Below are 19,861 nucleotides of genomic sequence, written 5' to 3'. Positions count from 1 at the left end.
CTAGTAAAAAAAATCTACATATGTTAATGGAAGATGAAACACTTTAAGAATGTCATATAGAGTTTTTAATTATGCTTATTAAAATTACATGATTTCAATTACACTCAGTATTTATTTTGTCCTTTTTTTCTGTTATTCAAATTGTGGGTTTTCCCAATTCCCAATACTGGAAATTCATACTTCAGGTTTCACAAGTCAGGAAATATTTCATCAGTGTAAAAGCTAATATATACATGTACATGTTTCTATTTATATACCTGTACATGTTTCTAATTGTACTAAGAAGAGGAGACAGGAGTCTTTTAAATGGGCACTAAAAACAATGTATATTTTTCTACTCCAAGGCAAGCAGTGGGGGAGTTTGGTCATGAAACAGCTGAAGCAAACATTCTGTGCTTAAAAAACATAATATTCAAAATATTTGGTAAACTGACATAAGGCCTCATAAAAATCAAGAGTTAACTTTAAGTATAAAACAGTGAAAAGATAATTTATGCTTACCTGATAAATGTATTTCTTTTTTGACACGATGAGTCCAACGATCATCTTAAAGGGATACTGAACCCAAATTTTTTCTTTCATGATTCAGATAGAGCACAAAATTTTAAGCAACTTTCTAATTTACTCCTATTATCAAATTTTCTTCATTCTCTTGGTATCTTTATTTGAAATGCAATATTGTAAGTTTAGATGCCGGCCGATTTTTGGTGAACAACCTGGGTTGTTCTTGCGGATTGGTGGTTAAATTAATCCACCAATAAAAAGTGCTGTCCAGAGTCTGAACCAATAAAAAACTTAGATGCATTGTTTTTCAAATAAAGATAGCAAGGGAACAAAGAAAATTTGATAATAGGATTAAATTAGAAAGTTGCTTAAACTGGCATGCTCTATCTGTATCACAAAAGAAAAAATTTGGGTTCAGTGTTCCTTTAATTACTAATGGAATATTCACCTCCTGGTCAGCAGGAGGAGGCAAAGAGCACCACAGCAGAGCTGTTAAATATCTCCTCCCCTCCCTCCCACTCCAGTCATTCGACCAAAGTTAGGAAGAGAAAGGAAAAGCAAAGGTGCAGAGGTGTCTGAAGTTTACATAACCCCCAAGCTGTCTAAAGAAACAGGGCAGGCCGTGGACTCATTGTGTCAAAAAAGAAATACATTTATCAGGTAAGCATACATTTTCTTTTCTTTTTTAAGACACAATGAGTCCATGGATCATCTTAATTATTAATGGGATTCAATACCCAAGCTAGGGGACACAGATGATACGGGAGGGACAAGACAGGGAACCTAAATGGAAGGCACCACTGCTTGAAGAAACCTTTCTCCCAAAAGCGGCCTCAGCCGAAACAAAAGTGTCAACTTAGTAAAAGATTGAAAAAATTGGGAAGAGAAGACCAAGTTGCAGCCTTGCAAATCAGGTCCACAGAAGTTTCATTTTGAAATGCCCATGAGGAAGCAACAGCCCTCGCGTCAAGAGGTTGCTGCCCAGCGGTCTCATATGTCAAGCGTATGATACTTATCAGCCAAAAGGAAAGAGAAGTAGCCGTAGCTTTCTGACCCATATAATTTCCTGAGAAAATCCAAAACAAAGAAGAAGACAGACAAAGGTCCTTAGACGTCTGCAGGTAAACTTTAGCGCATGGACCACGTCCAAATTGTGTAGAAGTTGCTCCTTCTGTAAGAAGGATAGGACACAAATAAGGCACAACAACTCCTGATTAATGTTCATATCAGAAATAACCGTAGAAAGAAATCCTAATCTAGTAAGTAAAATTACCTTATCTGAGGATAAAATAAGATAAGGAGACTCATACTGAATTGTCGAGAGCTCTGACGCTCTACGAGCAGAAGAAATAGCAACAAAAATAAAACTTTCCAAGATAACAACTTAGTATGTAAGGAATGCCTAAGTTCAAACAAAGTCTCGAAGAACTCCGCCTACTAAATTAAGACTCCACAGAGGAATAACCGTTTTGAACAAAGGCCTGATCCCGACCAAGGTCTGACTAAATGATTATACATCTGGAAAATCTGCCAGACGTTTGTGAAACAAAAAAGAAAATTCTAAGATTTGACCCCTTAGAAAACTTGTCCATAAACCTTTCTCCAAACCCTCTTGGAGAAGGGACAAAATTTTAGGAATGCTAATTCTACTCCATGAGTAGCCCTTGGATTCCCACCATAGGAATATTTACTCCAAATCATATGGAAAAACCTTCTAGGATACAGGCTACAAGCCTAAATCATGGTCTATATGACCCCCGTTGGATAAAATGAAGAATTCAATCTCCAAGCAGATAGTTTCAGAGAAACTAGAATTGGGCGAAAAAAAAAGGGCCCCTGATCAGGAAGTCCTTCCTCAACGGAGTTTCCAAGGTAGTAGAGATGCCATCTCCACCAGATCTGCATACCAAGAACTGTGAGGCCAGGCCGGCGCTATAAGAATCACCAAGGCCCTCTACTGTTTGATTCAAGCAATAACCAGAGGAAGAAAAGCAAACGGAGGAAATAGGTATGCTAGACTGAAGGTCCAAGGGACCGGCAAGCAACTATCAGTTCCGCCTGAAAAACCCTAGACCTCAACTTGTATCAAGGGAACTTGGCATTCTGTCAAGATACCATGAGATCCAAACCCGGTTGACCCCAATTGAAATCAAGCTGGAGAACACTTCCGGTAGGAGCTCCCTCTCCCCCGGATTAAAGGTCTGTCTGCTCAAGAAAACACCTCCCACTTGTTCTACCCTTGGGATGTGGAAAGCCAACAGACAGCAAGAATGGGCTTCCACCCATTGGATAATCTTGGTTACTTGTCATCGCAAAGGAACTCTTTCTCATTCCTCCCTGATGATTGATGCAAGCTACTGAAGATATGATGTCCGACTGGAACCGGACGAACCGGATCGTGACCAACAGAGGCCAGGCCAGGAGAGCATTGAAAATCGCTCTCAGTTCCAGAATGTTTATAGGAAGAACAGACTCTGACCTAGTCCAAGCTCCCTGAGCCTTTTAGGGAACCCCAGACTGCCCCCCACCAGAGGAGGCTAATGTCTGTCGTCACAATCACCCAAGACGGACTGCAAAAGCAAATTCCTTGGGAGATCCAGAGATAACCACCTTTTGGATTGAATCCCTTGTCTCCTACCCCAGTAACATTCGAGGCGACAAGTCTGCATAACCCTCGTTCCATTGCCTAAGCATGCTTAACCGCAAAAATCTGAGATGGAAACAAGCAAACAGGATGATGTCGTGGTCAGACCGAAAGGAAAGGCCACGAACTGGAAGTGATTGTCCTGGAAAACAAATCCTAGGAACTTGTGATGATTCTAGAGAATAAGAACATGAAGATACGCATCCTTTAAATCCACAGTGGTCATAAATTGACCCTCCTGGATCAATGGAAGAATGGAACGAATGGTTTCCATCTTGAAAGACGGTTTTCCGAAATAACTTTTTTTTTTTTTTGTGGACTCTTGAAATCTAAAATTGACCTAGAGGTTCCCTCTTTGTTTGAGAACCCCAACCAGATTGGAATAAATCTCAGACCCTGTTCCTAATTCGGAACAGGAACTATCATTCCCAGGTAGAAGAGACTTCCTACCCAGATTAAGACGTAATGTCCTCAGACCCAGACCTTAACCATAAAGTTCTGCGAGTCAATATGGTAAGCCGAAAATTTAGTTCCCCGCACAATGCCTGACAGGAAGTAACTGTAAGAAAGGAATTGGCCACTTAAGGGCCTTATCCTATTCTAGATTACATTGAAGTAAGTCAGACAGACAACATATGACCTAGTATGCTGCCGCCAAAGGTAGCAATATCAAACCTAGAATGCTATCTCAAGCAACCCCACTACTTGTCCATGGGATCCTGAAAAGGAAACAACTATCCTCTATGGGAATAGAAGATCTCCTGGCTAGCTTGGAAGTTGTCCCGTCCACGGGGCGTATCTGCCAAGATTACATGAGAAGACTGCTAAGGGACCCTCTCCTCCTTCAATATAGGAATAAAACCTAAAAATTAACAACGACCATGAAGTTGCTCCAAAGTAGCTAAAACCTCCTTAAGTAATAGTCGGAGGTGATCTAGCTTAAACCTGAAGATACTACTTCAGTATCAGCAGGAGGAATCATACTGTCAGAAACTGAGAGTTTACTCTTAGAAGCTATCGAAGTATCCCCTCCCTCAAGCATCTGGGAGGGGACCTCAGATAGCAACAACTGTAACAGAAACCTTGCTCGCTGAATGTTTATTTTTCCTCTTGTGCTTTCCCTGCAGCATGGGAAAAACTCGACAATGCACCCTAAACCGCTAGCATATGCGGTAAGCGATGTCTAGCAAGAAAACTCCAGGAGGAGTCTCTGAGGAATCGCAGGGCACTGGTAGAATGGACGCTAATGTTTTAGGATACTTAAGGAGAAGACTGCGAAATATATTAAACATTGTCAGAATGCTGTCTGCCGCATACAAAACAATGTCGGCTCTGAGAAACGTTTATCTTTGAACTGTAAACTTCACTATGAGATAGAAAAGTTTATGTCAATCCGCATAGGCATGAAAGCCCAACATGTATGTAACATTTTTATTCACATTTTGACATAAATAAAAGTGAATATCAAAACAAGTTACTGTCTCTTTAAATCAAATAAAATTTGAAATACTAAATAATATGGTGTACGGTTTCATGGACCATTTCTTTCACATCTTTATTCACATTTTAACTCAAATAAAAGTGAACTTCAAAACAAGAGGTACTGTCTCCTTCAGATTAATTAGGATTTTAAATGTTATTTGATTTGAGTAACGTTTTTATGTACCATATTAATCACGCATCGTCAATTAACATTGTGTCTTTCTTAAACGACACTGCTTTCTTTTGACCAAGAATGCTTCCTTGCAGAGGACTCAGCCTGTCACAGGATAGTAGGCATCCTATTTTAAAACACTTTAGAATAGTAAGAGAAGTCTCCCAGCCACGTATTATAACGCAGCAGAGGAGACCCTCCGATGAACTGGAATTAACAAGAGCGTGCAAACAATATCGTGGGCGTAACAGGCTAAATCTCCCGGGCGGCCAAAATTTAAAGATGGAGCCGTAGGGAACAATTAAAATAACAATATGGAAATGAGCAAACAAACCTCCCAGTCGGCAAGAAGTTCAATAAAAGAAAGCCAACGGGAGTAGAAATTACACTGTAAAACACCTCAACCCACGTATCCTGTTCAGCCAGGATATTCCAGACAGCTACAAAACAAAATAAGCCACTGTGAGTTGCAAGTATGGTCGTGTGCAATACCTCAACATGCGCAACGATCACAGACAGGCCAACCCTCCAAACGGCTGCAAAGCAAACCAAGCCGTTAATAGTCAAAAGTATGGCTAAGTGGATGGAGTTCCCACTCCCCCGGAGGAAAAGTCTGATGACTTAGAAAATCCGCTTCCCAGTTCTCCACTCCTGGGATATAGATTGCTGATAGATGGCAAGAGTGAGTATCTGCCCATTGAATTATTTTGGTAACCTCTATCATCACTACAGAACTCTTTGTTCCCCCCTGATGATTGATATATGCTACAGTCGTGATATTGTCCGACTGAAATCTTATGAATCTGGCCAACGCCAGCTAAGGCCACGCCTGAAGCGCGTTGTTCTAGAATATTGATTGGGAGGAGAGTCTCCTCCTGAGTCCACAAACCCTGTGCTTTCAGGGAATTCCAGACTGCACCCCAGCCCAATAGACCTGGCGTCCGTCATCACTATGACCCACGCTGGCCTGCGGAAACACATTCCCTTGGACAGATGATCCTGTGACAACCACCAAAGAAGAGAGTTTCTGGTCTCTTGCTCCAGATTTATCCGAAGAGATAAATCTGCATAATCCCCATTCCACTGTTTGAGCATGCAAAGTTGCAGTGGTCTGAGATGCAAGTGAGCAAACGGAACTATGTCCATTGCCGCTACCATTAAACCGATTACCTCCATACACTGAGACACTAATGGCCGAGGAATCAAATGAAGGGATCGGCAGATGGATAAAATCTTTAATTTCCAGACCTCCGTCAGAAATTTTTTTCATGTCCACCAAATCTATCAGAGTTCCCAGGAATGGAACTCTTGTGAGAGGGATAAGTGAACTCTTTTTTACGTTCACCTTCCACCCGTGAGATCTTAGAAAAGCCAACACGATGTCCGTGTGAGACTTGGCTAGTTGGTAAGTTGACGCCTGGATTAAGATATCATCCAGATAAGGCGCCACAGCTATGCCCCGCGGCCTTAGAACCGCCAGAAGGGACCCTAGCACCTTTGTGAAAATTCTGGGAGCCGTGGCCAACCCGAAGGGAAGAGCCACAAACTGGTAATGCTTGTCAAGAAAGGCGAACCTGAGCAACTGGTGATGATCTTTGTGGATAGGAATGTGTAGATACGCATCCTTTAAGTCCACGGTGGTCATATATTGACCCTCCTGGATCATTGGCAAAATAGTCCGAATAGTCTCCATCTTGAAGGATGGGAACCACAAACAGATTGGAGTAGAACCCTTGCCCCTGTTCTGTTTCCGGAACTGGGCAGATAACTCCCATGGAATATAGGTCTTTGACACAGCGTAAGAACGCCTCTCTTTTTGTCTGGTTTACAGACAATTGACAAAGACGGAATCTCCCCCTTGAGGGAAAATCTTTGAAATCTAGAAGATACCCCTGGGATACTATTTCTAAAGCCCAGGAATCCTGAACGTCTCTTGCCCAAGCCTGAGCGAAGAGAGAAAGTCTGCCCCCTACTAGATCCGGTCCCGGATTCGGGCTACCCCTTCATGCTGTCTTGGAGGCAGCAGCAGGCTTCTTGACCTGTTTACCCTTGTTCCAAGTCTGGTTAGGTCTCCAGACTGACTTGGATTGAGCAAGATTCCCCTCTTGCTTTGCGGCAGGGGAAGAGGAAGAGGGACCACCTTTAAAGTTTCAAAAGGAACGAAAATTAATTTTGTTTAGTCCTCATCTTATTTGTCTTATCCTGAGGAAGAGCATGGCCTCTCCCTCCAGTGATGTCTGAAATGATCTCTTTCAGTTCAGGCCCGAATAGGGTCTTACCCTTGAAAGGGATGGCTAAAAGCTTAGCTTTTGATGACACATCAGCAGACCAGGACTTAAGCCATAACGCTCTACGCGCTAAAATGGCAAAAACTGAATTCTTCGCCGCTAATTTAGCCAATTGAAAAGCGGCATCTGTAATGAAAGAATTAGCTAGCTTGAGAGCCCAAATTCTATCTAGAATATCCTCTAATGGAGACTCAACCTGAAGAGCCTCTTCCAGAGCCTCAAACCAAAAGGACGCTGCAGTAGTTACAGGAACAATGCATGCTATAGGTTGGAGAAGAAAACCTTGATGAACATATTTTCTTCAGGAGACCCTCTAATTTTTTATCCATAGGATCTTTGAAAGCACAACTGTCCTCAATAGGTATAGTTATACGCTTAGCCAGGGTAGAAATAGCTCCCTCCACCTTAGGGACTGTCTGCCACGAGTCCCACATGGCGTCTGATATGGGAAACCTTTTCTTAAAAGTAGGAGGGGGAGTGAACGAAATACCTGGTCTATCCCACTCCTTAGTAACAATTTCCGAAATCCTCTTAGGGACCGGAAAAACATAATTTATGTAAGAACTTACCTGATAAATTAATTTCTTTCATATTGGCAAGAGTCCATGAGCTAGTGACATATGGGATATACAATCCTACCAGGAGGGGCAAAGTTTCCCAAACCTCAAAATGCCTATAAATACACCCCTCACCACACTCACAATTCAGTTTAACAAATAGCCAAGCAGTGGGGTGATAAAGAAAGGAGTAGAAAGCATCAACAAAGGACATTTGGAAATAATTGTGCTTTATACAAAAAATCATAACCACCATAAAAAGGGTGGGCCTCATGGACTCTTGCCAATATGAAAGAAATGAATTTATCAGGTAAGTTCTTACATAAATTATGTTTTCTTTCATGTAATTGGCAAGAGTCCATGAGCTAGTGACATATGGGATATCAATACCCAAGATGTGGATCTTCCACTCAAGAGTCACTAGAGAGGGAGGGAATAAAAATAAAAACAGCCATATTCCGCTGAAAAAAATAATCCACAACCCAAAAAAATAAGTTTATTTCCATTTTGAAAGAAAAAAACTTAAATCAAAAGCAGAAGAATCAAACTGAAACAGCTGCCTGAAGAACTTTTCTACCAAAAACTGCTTCCGAAGAAGCAAATACATCAAAACAGTATTATTTAGTAAATGTATGCAAAGAGGACCAAGTTGCCGCTTTGCAAATCTGATCAACTGAAGCTTCATTCTTAAAAGCCCACTAAGTGGAGACTGATCTAGTAGAATGAGCTGTAATTCTCTGAGGCGGGGCCTGACCGACTCCAAATAAGCTTGATGAATCAAAAGTTTCAACCAAGAAGCCAAGGAAATAGCAGAAGCCTTCTGACCTTTCCTAGGACCAGAAAATAAAACAAATAGACTGGAAGTCTTCCTGGAATTTTTATTAGCTTCCACATAATATTTCAAAGCTCTTACCACATCCAAAGAATGTAAGGATCTCTCCAAAGAATTCTTAGGATTAGGACATAAGGAAGGAACAACAATTTCTCTACTAATGTTGTTAGAATTCCCAACTTTAGGTAAAAATTGAAAAAAAGTCTGCAAAACTACCTTATCCTGATGAACAATCAGAAAAGGAGACTCACAAGAAAGAGCAGACAACTCAGAAACTCTTCAGAAGAGATGGCCAAAAGAAATAACACTTTCCAAGAAATTAGTTAATGTCCAAAGAATGCATAGGTTCAAATGGAGGAGCCTGTAAAGCCTTCAGAAACAAATTAAGACTCCAAGGAGGAGAAATTGACTTAATGACAGGCTTAATACGAATTAAAGCCTGTACAAAACAGTGTATATGAGGAAGTATAGCAATCTTTCTGTGAAATAAATCAGAAAGAGCGGAGATTTGTCCTTTCAAGGAACTTGCAGACAAACCCTTATACAAACCATCCTGAAGAAACAGTAAAATTCTAGGAATTCTAAAAGAATGCCAGGAGAATTTATGAGAAGAACACCATGAAATGAAAGTCTTCCAAACTCTATAATAAATCTTTCTAGAAACAGATTTACTAGCTTGTAACATAGTATTAATCACTGAGTCAGAGAAACCTCTATGACTTAGAACTAAGCGTTCAATTTCCATACCTTCAAATTTAATGATTTGATATCCTGATGGAAAAACGGACCTTGAGATAGTAGGTCCGGCCGTAACGGAAGTGGCCAAGGCAGGCAACTGGACATCCGAACCGGATCCGCATACCAAAACCTGTGTGGCCATGCTGGAGCCACCAGCAACACAAAAGACTGTTCCATGATGATTTTGGAGATCACTCTTGGAAGGAGAACTAGAGGCGGGAAGATGTAAGCAGGATGATAACACCAATGAAGTGTCAACACATCCACTGCTTCCGCCTGAACATCCCTGGACCTGGATAGATATCTGGGAAGTTTCTTGTTTAGATGAGAGGCCATGAGATCTATCTCTGGAAGACCCCACATCTGAACAATCTGAGAAAACACATCTGGATGGAGAGACCACTCCCCTGGATGTAAAGTCTGGCGGCTGAGATAATCCGCCTCCCAATTGTCTACACCTGGGATATGCACCGCAGAGATTAGACAGGAGCTGGATTCCGCCCAAGCAAGTATCCGAGATACTTCTTTCATAGCTTGGGGACTGTGAGTCCCACCCTGATGATTGACATAAGCCACAGTTGTGATATTGTCTGTCTGAAAACAAATGTACGGTTCTCTCTTTAGCAGAGGCCAGAACTGAAGAGCCCTGAGAATTGCACGGAGTTTTAAAATATTTATTGGTAATTTCGCCTCTTGAGATTTCCAAACCCCTTGTGCTGTCAGAGATCCCCAAACAGCTCCCCAACCTGAAAGACTCGCATCTGTTGAGATCACAGTCCAGGTTGGCCGAACAAAAGAAGCCCCTTGAACCAAACGATGGTGATCTATCCACCATGTCAGAGAGTGTCGTACATTGGGATTCAAGGATATTAAATGTGATATCTTTGTATAATCCCTGCACCATTGATTCAGCATACAAAGCTGTAGAGGTCTCATGTGAAAACAAGCAAAGGGGATCGCGTCCAATGCTGCAGTCATGAGACCTGAAACTTCCATGCACATAGCCACTGAAGGGAAAGACTGAGACTGAAGGTGCCGGCATGCTGCGACCAATTTTAAACGTTTCTTGTCTGTTGGAGACAGAGTCATGGACACTGAATCTATCTGGAAGCCTAAAAAGGTGACCCTTGTCTGAGGAATCAAGAAACTTTTTGGTAAATTGATCCTCCAACCATGTTTCTGAAGAAACAACACTAGTTGATTTGTGTGAGATTCTGCAGTATGTAAAGACTGAGCTAGTACCAAGATATCGTCCAAATAAGGAAACACCGCAATACCCTGTTCTCTGATTACAGATAGTAGGGCACCCAGAACCTTTGAAAAGATTCTTGGAGCTGTTGCTAGGCCAAATGGAAGAGCAACAAAGTGGTAATGCTTGTCTAGAAAAGAGAATCTCAGAAACTGGTATTGTTCTGGATGAATCGGAATATGAAGGTATGCATCCTGCAAGTCTATTGTGGACATATAATGTCCTCGCAGAACAAAAGGCAGAATAGTCCTTATAGTCACCATCTTGAAAATTGGTACTTTTACATAACGATTCAAAATTTTTAGATCCAGAACTGGTCTGAATAAATTTTCTTTCTTTGGTACAATGAATAGGTTTGAATAAAACCCCAGACCTTGTTCCTGAGGAGGAACTGGCATGATTACCCCTGAAGACTCCAGGTCTGAAATACACTTCAGAAAAGCCTGAGCTTTTACTGGATTTACAGGGATGCGTGAGAGAAAAAAATCTTCTCACAGGAGGTCTTACTCTGAATCCTATTCGATACCCTTGAGAGACAATGCACTGAATCCAATGATTTTGGACAGATTTTATTCAAAAATCCTTGAAAAACCTTAATCTGCCCCCTACCAGCTGAGCTTTGGGGCTGACTTTGGTTTCCTACATGGCTTGGATTTATTCCAATTTATTCCAATTTGAGGAGGGCTTCCAATTGAAAGCAGATTCATTGGGGGGAGGATTGAGTTTTTGTTCCTTATTCTGACGAAAGGAACGAAAACGGTTAGAAGCCTTAGATTTACCCTTAGGTTTTTTATCCTGAGGCAAAAAAACTCATTTTCCCCCAGTGATAGTTGAAATAATAGAATCCAACTGAGAACCAAATAAATTATTACCTTGGAAAGAAAGAGATAGTAATCTAGATTTAGATGTCATATCAGCATTCCAAGACTTAAGCCACAAAGCTCTTCTAGCTAATACAGCTAAAGACATGGATCTAACATCAATTTTGATAATATAAAAAATGGCATCACAAATAAAATGATTAGCATGTTGCAGTAAGCGAACAACGCTAGATATGTCAGAATCCAATTCATGTTGCGCTAAATTTTCCAACCAGAAAGTTGATGCAGCAGCAAAATCAGCCAAAGAAATAGCAGGTCTAAGAAGATGACCTGAATATAAATAGGCCTTCCTTAGATAAGATTCAAGCTTCCTATCTAAAGGATCCTTAAAGGAAGTGCTATCTTCCATAGGAATAGTGGTACGTTTAGCAAGAGTAGAAATAGCCCCATCAACTTTGGGGATTTTTTCCCAAAACTCTATAGATTTTGCTGGTAAAGGATACAATTGTTTAAACCTTGAAGAAGGAATAAAAGAAGTACCTGGCTTATTCCATTCCCTAGAAATCATATCAGAAATAGCCTCAGGAATGGGAAAAAACCCTTGAGAAACCACAGGAGGTTTAAAAATAAGTAGATTTGTCAGTGTCAATGTCTAAGGAAGGATCTTCTGAATCAGATAGATCCTCAACAGAAGAGGATACATTATTAAGTTGTTGGTCATTTGAAATTTCATCAGCTAAATGAGAAGTTTTAAAAGACCTTTTACGTTTATTAGAAGGTGGAAATGCAGACAAAGCCTTCATAATAGAATCAGAAACAAATTCCTTAAAATTTACAGGTATATCATAGAAGTTGAAGGAACTGCAACTGGCAATGTACTATTACTGATGGAAACACTATCTGAATGTAAAAGTTTATCATGACAACTATTACAAATGACATTTGGTGGAATTATTTCTACAATTTTACAACAAATGCACTTAGCTTTGGTAGAACCGATGTCAGGCAGCAATGTTCCAGCAGAAACTTCTGAGGCAGGATCAGATTGGGACATCTTGCACAATGTAAGAGAAAAAACAACATATAAAGCAAAATAATCTATTTCCTTATATGACCGTTTCAGGAATGGGAAAAAATGCAATAGCATAGGCCTCTGATAGCAAAAAGCAAGAGGCAAACATACAAGGGGTATTGAAATAATGAAAAAGTTTGGCGCCAAATATGACGCACAGCGTAATGTAAACTCTTTTTTGGCGCCAAAAATAACCGGAAATGACACACTTGCGTCACTAATGATGCTGCCGTGTGAATGGTCTCGGCGTCACGTATGACGCCGGAAATGACGAAGTTGCGTCATAAACGTATTTTTTTTGGCGCCAACAAGAATGACGCAATAAAGTTTAGCATTTGACGCACCCACGGGCCTAATACCCGCAATTGCAAGAAGTAGTCAATTGAAAAAAGACTAAACCCCAGGTAAGAAATACATTTTTTAAAAATGTTTACATTCCCCAAATATGAAACTGACAGTCTGCAGAAGGAAATACATGAACCTGACTCATGGCAAATATAAGTACAATACATATATTTAGAACTTTATATAAATGCATAAAGTGCCAAACCATAGCTGAGAGTGGCTTAAGTAATGAAAACATACTTACCAAAAGACACCCATCCACATATAGCAGATAGCCAAACCAGTACTAAAACAGTTATTAGTAGAGGTAATGGTAAATTGAGAGTATATCGTCGATCTGAAAAGGGAGGTAGGAGATGAATCTCTACGACCGATAAAAAAAGAACCTATGAAATAGACCCCCGTTAGGGAAATCATTGTATTAAAATAAGTGATACTCCCTTCACGTCCCTCTGACATTCGCTGTACTCTGAGAGGAATCAGGCTTCAACAATGCTGAGAAACGCATATCAACGTAGAAATCTTAGCACAAACTTACTTCACCACCTCCATAGGAGGCAAAGTTTGTAAAACTGAATTGTGGGTGTGGTGAGGGGTGTATTTATAGGCATTTTGAGGTTTGGGAAACTTTGCCCCTCCTGGTAGGATTGTATATCCCATATGTCACTAGCTCATGGACTCTTGCCAATTACATGAAAGAAAACATCAGTGTAGCCAGGAACCTCTAGGAATCTGTCCATTTTACACAATTTCTCTGGAACTACAATAGGGTCACAATCATCCAGAGTCGCTAAAACCTCCCTGAGCAATAAGCGGAGGTGTTCTAGTTTTAATTTAAAAGCCGTCATGTCTGAATCTGTCTGAGGGAACATATTTCCTAAGTCAGAAATCTCTCCCTCAGCCAGCAAATCCCTCACTTCAGAACATTGTGAGGGTACATCAGATATGGCTAATAAAGCGTCAGAGGGCTCAGCGTTTGTTCTCACACCAGACCTGCTGCGCTTCCCCTGCAACCCAGGCAGCTTAGATAAAACCTCAGTGAGGGTAGTATTCATAACTGCGGCCATATCTTGCAGGGTGAAAGAATTAGACGCACTAGAAGTACTTGGCGTCGCTTGTGCGGGCGTTAATGGTTGTGACACTTAGGGAGAATTAGATGGCATAACCTGATTCTCTTCTGACTGAGAATCATCCTGCGACATACTTTTAGTAGCTAAAATATGCTCCTTACAATTTATTGACCTTTCAGTGCATGAGGGACACATTCTAAGTGGAGGTTCCACAATGGCTTCTAAACATATTGAACATTGACTTTCCTCAATGTCATGTTGAACAGGCTAGTAATGACTACAAACAAGCATGAAAACACTTTATTTAGTGAAAAAAATAATCTTAAAAAACGGTACTGCGCCTTTAAGAGAAAAAAAAACATACACATTCTGCAAAACAGCCTAAACATGCACCAATTTTTTCAAAATTTTGTATGTAGACACACTATAGGTAGTTGAGATTGCACGACAACATTTTTTAACAATTAACCCCTTAATTTCCAAACCGGATCGAAAATAGGCCCAGATCCGGAAAAAAACACTCTCAGCACCTTGCCACAGCCCTGCTGTGGCCCTACCTGTTCTCAGGGATCGAAAGTGTGGGGTAAAAGCTTCTATTTGGCCCAAAACATACACCAGGGCCCTCAGGCTTGCTGCTTACTGACAAAACTAACTGCGCATCTGAGGCACGGAAATAGGCCCCACCCATCTCACTCGATGTTTCCTCAGCCTTAAAGAACTGCACCAGAGCGGTTATAACTAGCCATGTGGGTTCTAAGACCAAAAACGTTTATTGCCCACAAAAACGTTAAAGCACTCCCAAATCAACAAAAAAAAAACGTTTGCTCACAAACATTTGTCATTCAGTGTCAACCATATTAGTAATTGGCCCCATATGCAAGCTAAGTAATGCCCTTCTTTTAGCTCTAAGATTACTGCTTACCCTTACCCTCCTGGGTATAATGTCAGCCTTTCTGAAATACACAGTCTCTCCAGAAAAATATGACTGAACATAACTCATTGCTGCATAGCATGAAACCGTTCCTCACACTGAAGTTTCCTGTACTCCTCAGCCTCTGTGGGAACAGCAATGGACCTTAGTTACAAATGCTAAGATCATCATCCTCCAGGCAGCAGTCTTCATCCATCTGCTGCCTGAGAGTAAATAGTACACACCGGTACCATTTAAAATAACAAACTCTTGCTTGAAGAAATTAAAAACTAATATTTTATCAACTCTTTCACTTTACCCTTCCTAGTACTTAGAGTAGGCAAAAAGAATGACTGGGGGGTGGAGCTAAGGGAGGAGCTATATAGACAGCTCTGCTGTGGTGCTCTTTGCCACTTCCTGTAGGGAAGGATAATATCCCACAAATAAAGGATGAATCCGTGGACTCGTCTTACCTTTATAGAAGAAAAGTACTGAGTATTCTTTCCCTCAGACTTTGACAAACAGGGCAGCATAAGTGTATGGGAGGCGCAGTGAGAATTATGTCCCACAAGTTCCCATTGCTCTAAAGCCACCAAAGCTCTACTGAAGAGACTGACATGGACTACGGCTACACCCTAGGACAAAGCAGCACAATCTTGCATTACTTTAAAAATAATAATCTCTTGATTGAAGAATCTTTTACTAACACCTCACTTTACCTCTTCCTATCACTAACGTAGGCAAAGAGAATGACTGGAGTGAGAGGGAGGGGAGGAGCTATTTAACAGATCTGCTGTGGTGCTCTTTGCCGCCTCCTGCTGACCAGAGGTGAATATCCCATTAGTAATCAAGATGATCCGTGGACTCATCGTGTCTTAAAAAATAAATTAAAATTGTGGCAAGCGGCAATCAAGATACAAGTTACTTGCAAGGCCAATCATTTTGCAAGTATCTTTAATAAGCTTTCATATCAACTTGAGCAACAAGAAACAAAGTTATAATTAAAAGATTTTTTTTTAATAGGTATGTTATATTATAGTTATAATAACATTCTACAAATTACTTGCATAGACCCTCAAATAAGAGACTCACCTAAGCAATAACTTGGTATAAGAGTTGGAAGCCATGCCACATTACAGAAGGCAGCAGTACGGAGAGAGTTGATTCTTGCCAGCTCTGAAACTCCTCCACTATATGACAAAGGTCCAATTGGATCAACACGCCATAAAATTAGCTCACTGTAAATAGCATTTGGGTCATGAAATGTTTGAGTAGCTGCATTTTTAAAATGTTGCCCAGGGAATCCTTTCAAATTGTTCATTGGGTTCAAAGGGTCTGTTAATGTATGGTAGCTGTTCCAAGGACTTATAGAATCTGGTGTTGACAGCACATTGTGATGAGATGAGGTTAATAGCAAGGGCAGAACAGAATGACAAGCGAGGTCATTAAGGTGAAACCTGTGACCACAATATCTAAATTTGTGAGACACAGTGAGAACATTGGTAAATGCAGATTTGTCAGCAAAAGTAACAGCCCATTGATTAAGGGATCCATCAATGTGCTTTGATACCATCATGACAGTTGAAGCAGTAAGGTTTGCATGTGGGATGTCTTTTGAGGAATTTAATGTATTCAAAGTGTGACCATCTAATGCCTCTTTTTCCTGCAGGCCAGTAGAAGCATCTTCCTGGGCAGAGGCAATACAAGCATACATCATAATGTTTTTACTGAGAGAGCTGGCATCACCTGAAGGAAAAGCAACTGGAATTCTTGAAGAGAATGAAACCTACAACAGCAAAACAAAAATATTTTCAACAAAACATTAAAATGAAATAACAGCTAACCAGAAAAAAAAGAAGGATGCTACGATGACTTACTGAAAACATTAACTAAAAAAATGTAAATATATAAATATTATCATGCTATACCTGAACTTGTCTAAATATTCCTGGGTTATATTCATCCAAATAGTTCACATGCCATACTAGAAAAGTGCCATCTACTGGGTGAATAGTAAACAGCATATCAGCATTTTGATTCCACTCAGTAAGAAGTGATTCAATTTTCTGATCTAATAGCACCGCAGGTAGAGGCAAAGTTGCACCTGGTGAAGTAGCTTTGGTGCTCAATTCTCTCTCTGCTTGCTCATGCTCAGGCGAGCCACTCAGAGATCCTCCTCCCTCAGGCACACCTAAAGTGATGGTTAAAAGCCAAACAATTAAAAATATGTTTTTATCATAAAACTAGTATGTAAACAATATATATATATATATATATATATATATATATATATATATATATATATATATATATATATATCAATCACATTATTTCAATAATGACTCGGTAACAGTCTGAAAAATAATAGTGGAGAACAAATACCTACATCAGTAAAAATATATATATATTTATGTAATAATATGATATGGGGATTCTATAAAGTTATAATAATTTTAAACTATTAAAATATAAAAAACAACCAACCATTATCCAGCTTCATAAGTAACCCTTCTTCATCCTCTTCATAATCTTCATTATCTGTCTGTTGCTCAACAACCGATTTCAGATTTTGAATGAATAGCTCAATTGATGATGTAAAATGTAACTCCTTATTATTTAGCCAGTGAACCACAAAGCCACCATACCCTTCATCCAGATTAAAAGCTGTACCTGCCAAAACTAAAGGAATATCTGTGCACAAAGAACAAATTTCTGTTCACACTTTTGATATATAAAACAGGATTACTTTCCAAAAAAACTTAATTCAAAGACTAATTGGTTATAATATGCTTATATTTTTAAACTATGATTTTTTATTCATATATTATAAGTGATAGTTTAATAACCATTACCTTTCTGAGAAAATATAACAAGCAGCCTATCAGTTGCTGTTAGATGAGTTACTGAGTACGGCACAAAGCTGAATATGGAGTAAAATATATATTCCATCAGCTCCAGTTACACTTTGAACCCACCTCTCAATTGGCAATACTGCAAAATTGCAATCTAACAAATATTAAATAAACACATGAATAACAGAAGTGTGATGATGACTACATTTACATCTAAATTTTGTAATAGAAATAAATTTCAAGGTTCCACACAAGATTTTTAAATGCGAGAATATTTTGGAGTTGCATACTAAACTTTTCTTCAACACAAAACATGTTATATTTACATAGAGGATACACATTAACAAACAAAAAATAAATGTGCATTACAATGTTAATTAAAATGTTGTGAAAAGGATTTTCCTCACCAGTGTTTGGATTTATGCTTGCAGCTATGTGGAAGTGACACAAGGAATTGGCATGATTTGAGATGTGATGATGGACATTGTGCTGCCTCGGCTGACTTGGAGGCAATTCTGTGTGAGCAGCAAGGAATGAAGACCTTCTCCTGCCTCTTCTGAAATGTTTCAGTTGTTGAATTGCCTGTATAGGATCAGTAAGAACAGAGCAAATAATGGTTCAAAGATTTCAATTTTATAGTTTAACCATACTGCATATTTTTTGTTGCCTGAAGAAAGGAGATTACAAGTCAACCAAATTAATATAAACTTTATACTAGTTAAATGGCTTTATCTATATGCTTATTAAACTAATAAATTGTGAATTAGTGCTATTATTCTTCAAACATAACTGCACAATGCATTGTTCTCATTTGTCAAAATAAATGGATAGATAACACAGCCTTGCACAATTTTTGTTATTAGACTAAGGCCTAGATTTGGAGTTTGGCGGTAGATGGGCTGTTAACGCTACGCAGGCTTTTTTCTGGCCGCACCATAAAATTAACTCTGGTATCGAGAGTCCAAAAAAATGCTGCGTTAGGCTCCAAAAAAGGAGCGTAGAGTATTTTTACAGCAAATGCAACTCTCGATACCAGAGTTGCTTACGGACGCGGCCAGCCTCAAAAACGTGCTCGTGCACGATTCTCCCATAGGAAACAATGGGGCTGTTTGAGCTGAAAAAAAAACTAACACCTGCAAAAAAGCAGCGTTCAGCTCCTAACGCAGCCCCATTGTTTCATATGGGGAAACACTTCCTACGTCTGCACCCAACACTCTAACATGTACCCCGAGTCTAAACACCCCTAACCTTACACTTATTAACCCCTAATCTGCTGCCCCCGCTATCGCTGACCCCTGCATTATATTATTAACCCCTAATCTTCCGCTCCGTAAACCGCCGCAACTTACATTATCCCTATGTACCCCTAATCTGCTGCCCCTAACACCGCCGACCCCTATATTATATTTATTAACCCCTAACCTGCCCCCCACAACGTCGCCGCCAGCTACTTACAATAATTAACCCCTAATCTGCCGACCGCAAAGCGCCGCCACCTACGTTATCCTTATGTACCCCTAATCTGCTGCCCCTAACACCGCCGACCCCTATATTATATTTATTAACCCCTAATCTGCCCCCCTCAACGTCGCCGACACCTGCCTACACTTATTAACCCCTAATCTGCCGAGCGGACCTGAGCGCTACTATAATAAAGTTATTAACCCCTAATCTGCCTCACTAACCCTATCATAAATAGTATTAACCCCTAATCTGCCCTCCCTAACATCGCCGACACCTAACTTCAATTATTAACCCCTAATCTGACGACCGGAGCTCATCGCTACTATAATAAATGGATTAACCCCTAAAGCTAAGTCTAACCCTAACACTAACACCCCCCTAACTTAAATATAATTTACATCTAACGAAATTAATTAACTCTTATTAAATAAATTATTCCTATTTAAAGCTAAATACTTACCTGTAAAATAAATCCTAATATAGCTACAATTTAAATTATATTTATATTATAGCTACTTTAGGATTAATATTTATTTTACAGGTAACTTTGTATTTATTTTAACCAGGTACAATAGCTATTAAATAGTTAAGAACTATTTAATAGTTACCTAGTTAAAATAATAACAAAATTACCTGTAAAATAAGTCCTAACCTAAGTTATAATTAAACCTAACACTACCCTATCAATAAATTAATTAAATAAAATACCTACAATTACCTACAATAAAACCTAACACTACACTATCAATAAATAAATTAAATACAATTTCTACAAATAACTACAATTACATAAACTAACTAAAGTACAAAAAATAAAAAAGAACTAAGTTACAAAAAATAAAAAAATATTTACAAACATAA

At 39.5% G+C, this 19,861-nt stretch overlaps 1 protein-coding gene across 2 annotated transcripts in view; it reads right to left on the bottom strand.

The window, feature by feature from the left end:
* DMXL2 (Dmx like 2) overlaps window positions 1-19,861 on the bottom strand; it is a 641,271-nt gene that overhangs the window by 356,875 nt on the left and 264,535 nt on the right. For both annotated transcript variants that reach the window (XM_053717470.1, XM_053717469.1), the window contains exons 9-12: window positions 17,944-18,118; window positions 17,169-17,375; window positions 16,613-16,875; window positions 15,777-16,470 (exon numbers count right to left, since the gene is read on the bottom strand). In XM_053717470.1, coding sequence (XP_053573445.1) covers window positions 15,777-16,470; window positions 16,613-16,875; window positions 17,169-17,375; window positions 17,944-18,118 — 1,339 coding nt within the window. The remainder of the gene's footprint in view (window positions 1-15,776; window positions 16,471-16,612; window positions 16,876-17,168; window positions 17,376-17,943; window positions 18,119-19,861) is intronic.

Source organism: Bombina bombina, chromosome 6 (assembly GCF_027579735.1).
Source record: "Bombina bombina isolate aBomBom1 chromosome 6, aBomBom1.pri, whole genome shotgun sequence".
Classification (NCBI taxonomy): domain Eukaryota; kingdom Metazoa; phylum Chordata; class Amphibia; order Anura; family Bombinatoridae; genus Bombina; species Bombina bombina.
The sequence above is the reverse complement of the archived record's forward strand: the minus strand, read 5'-3'. Positions and strand labels throughout refer to the sequence as shown.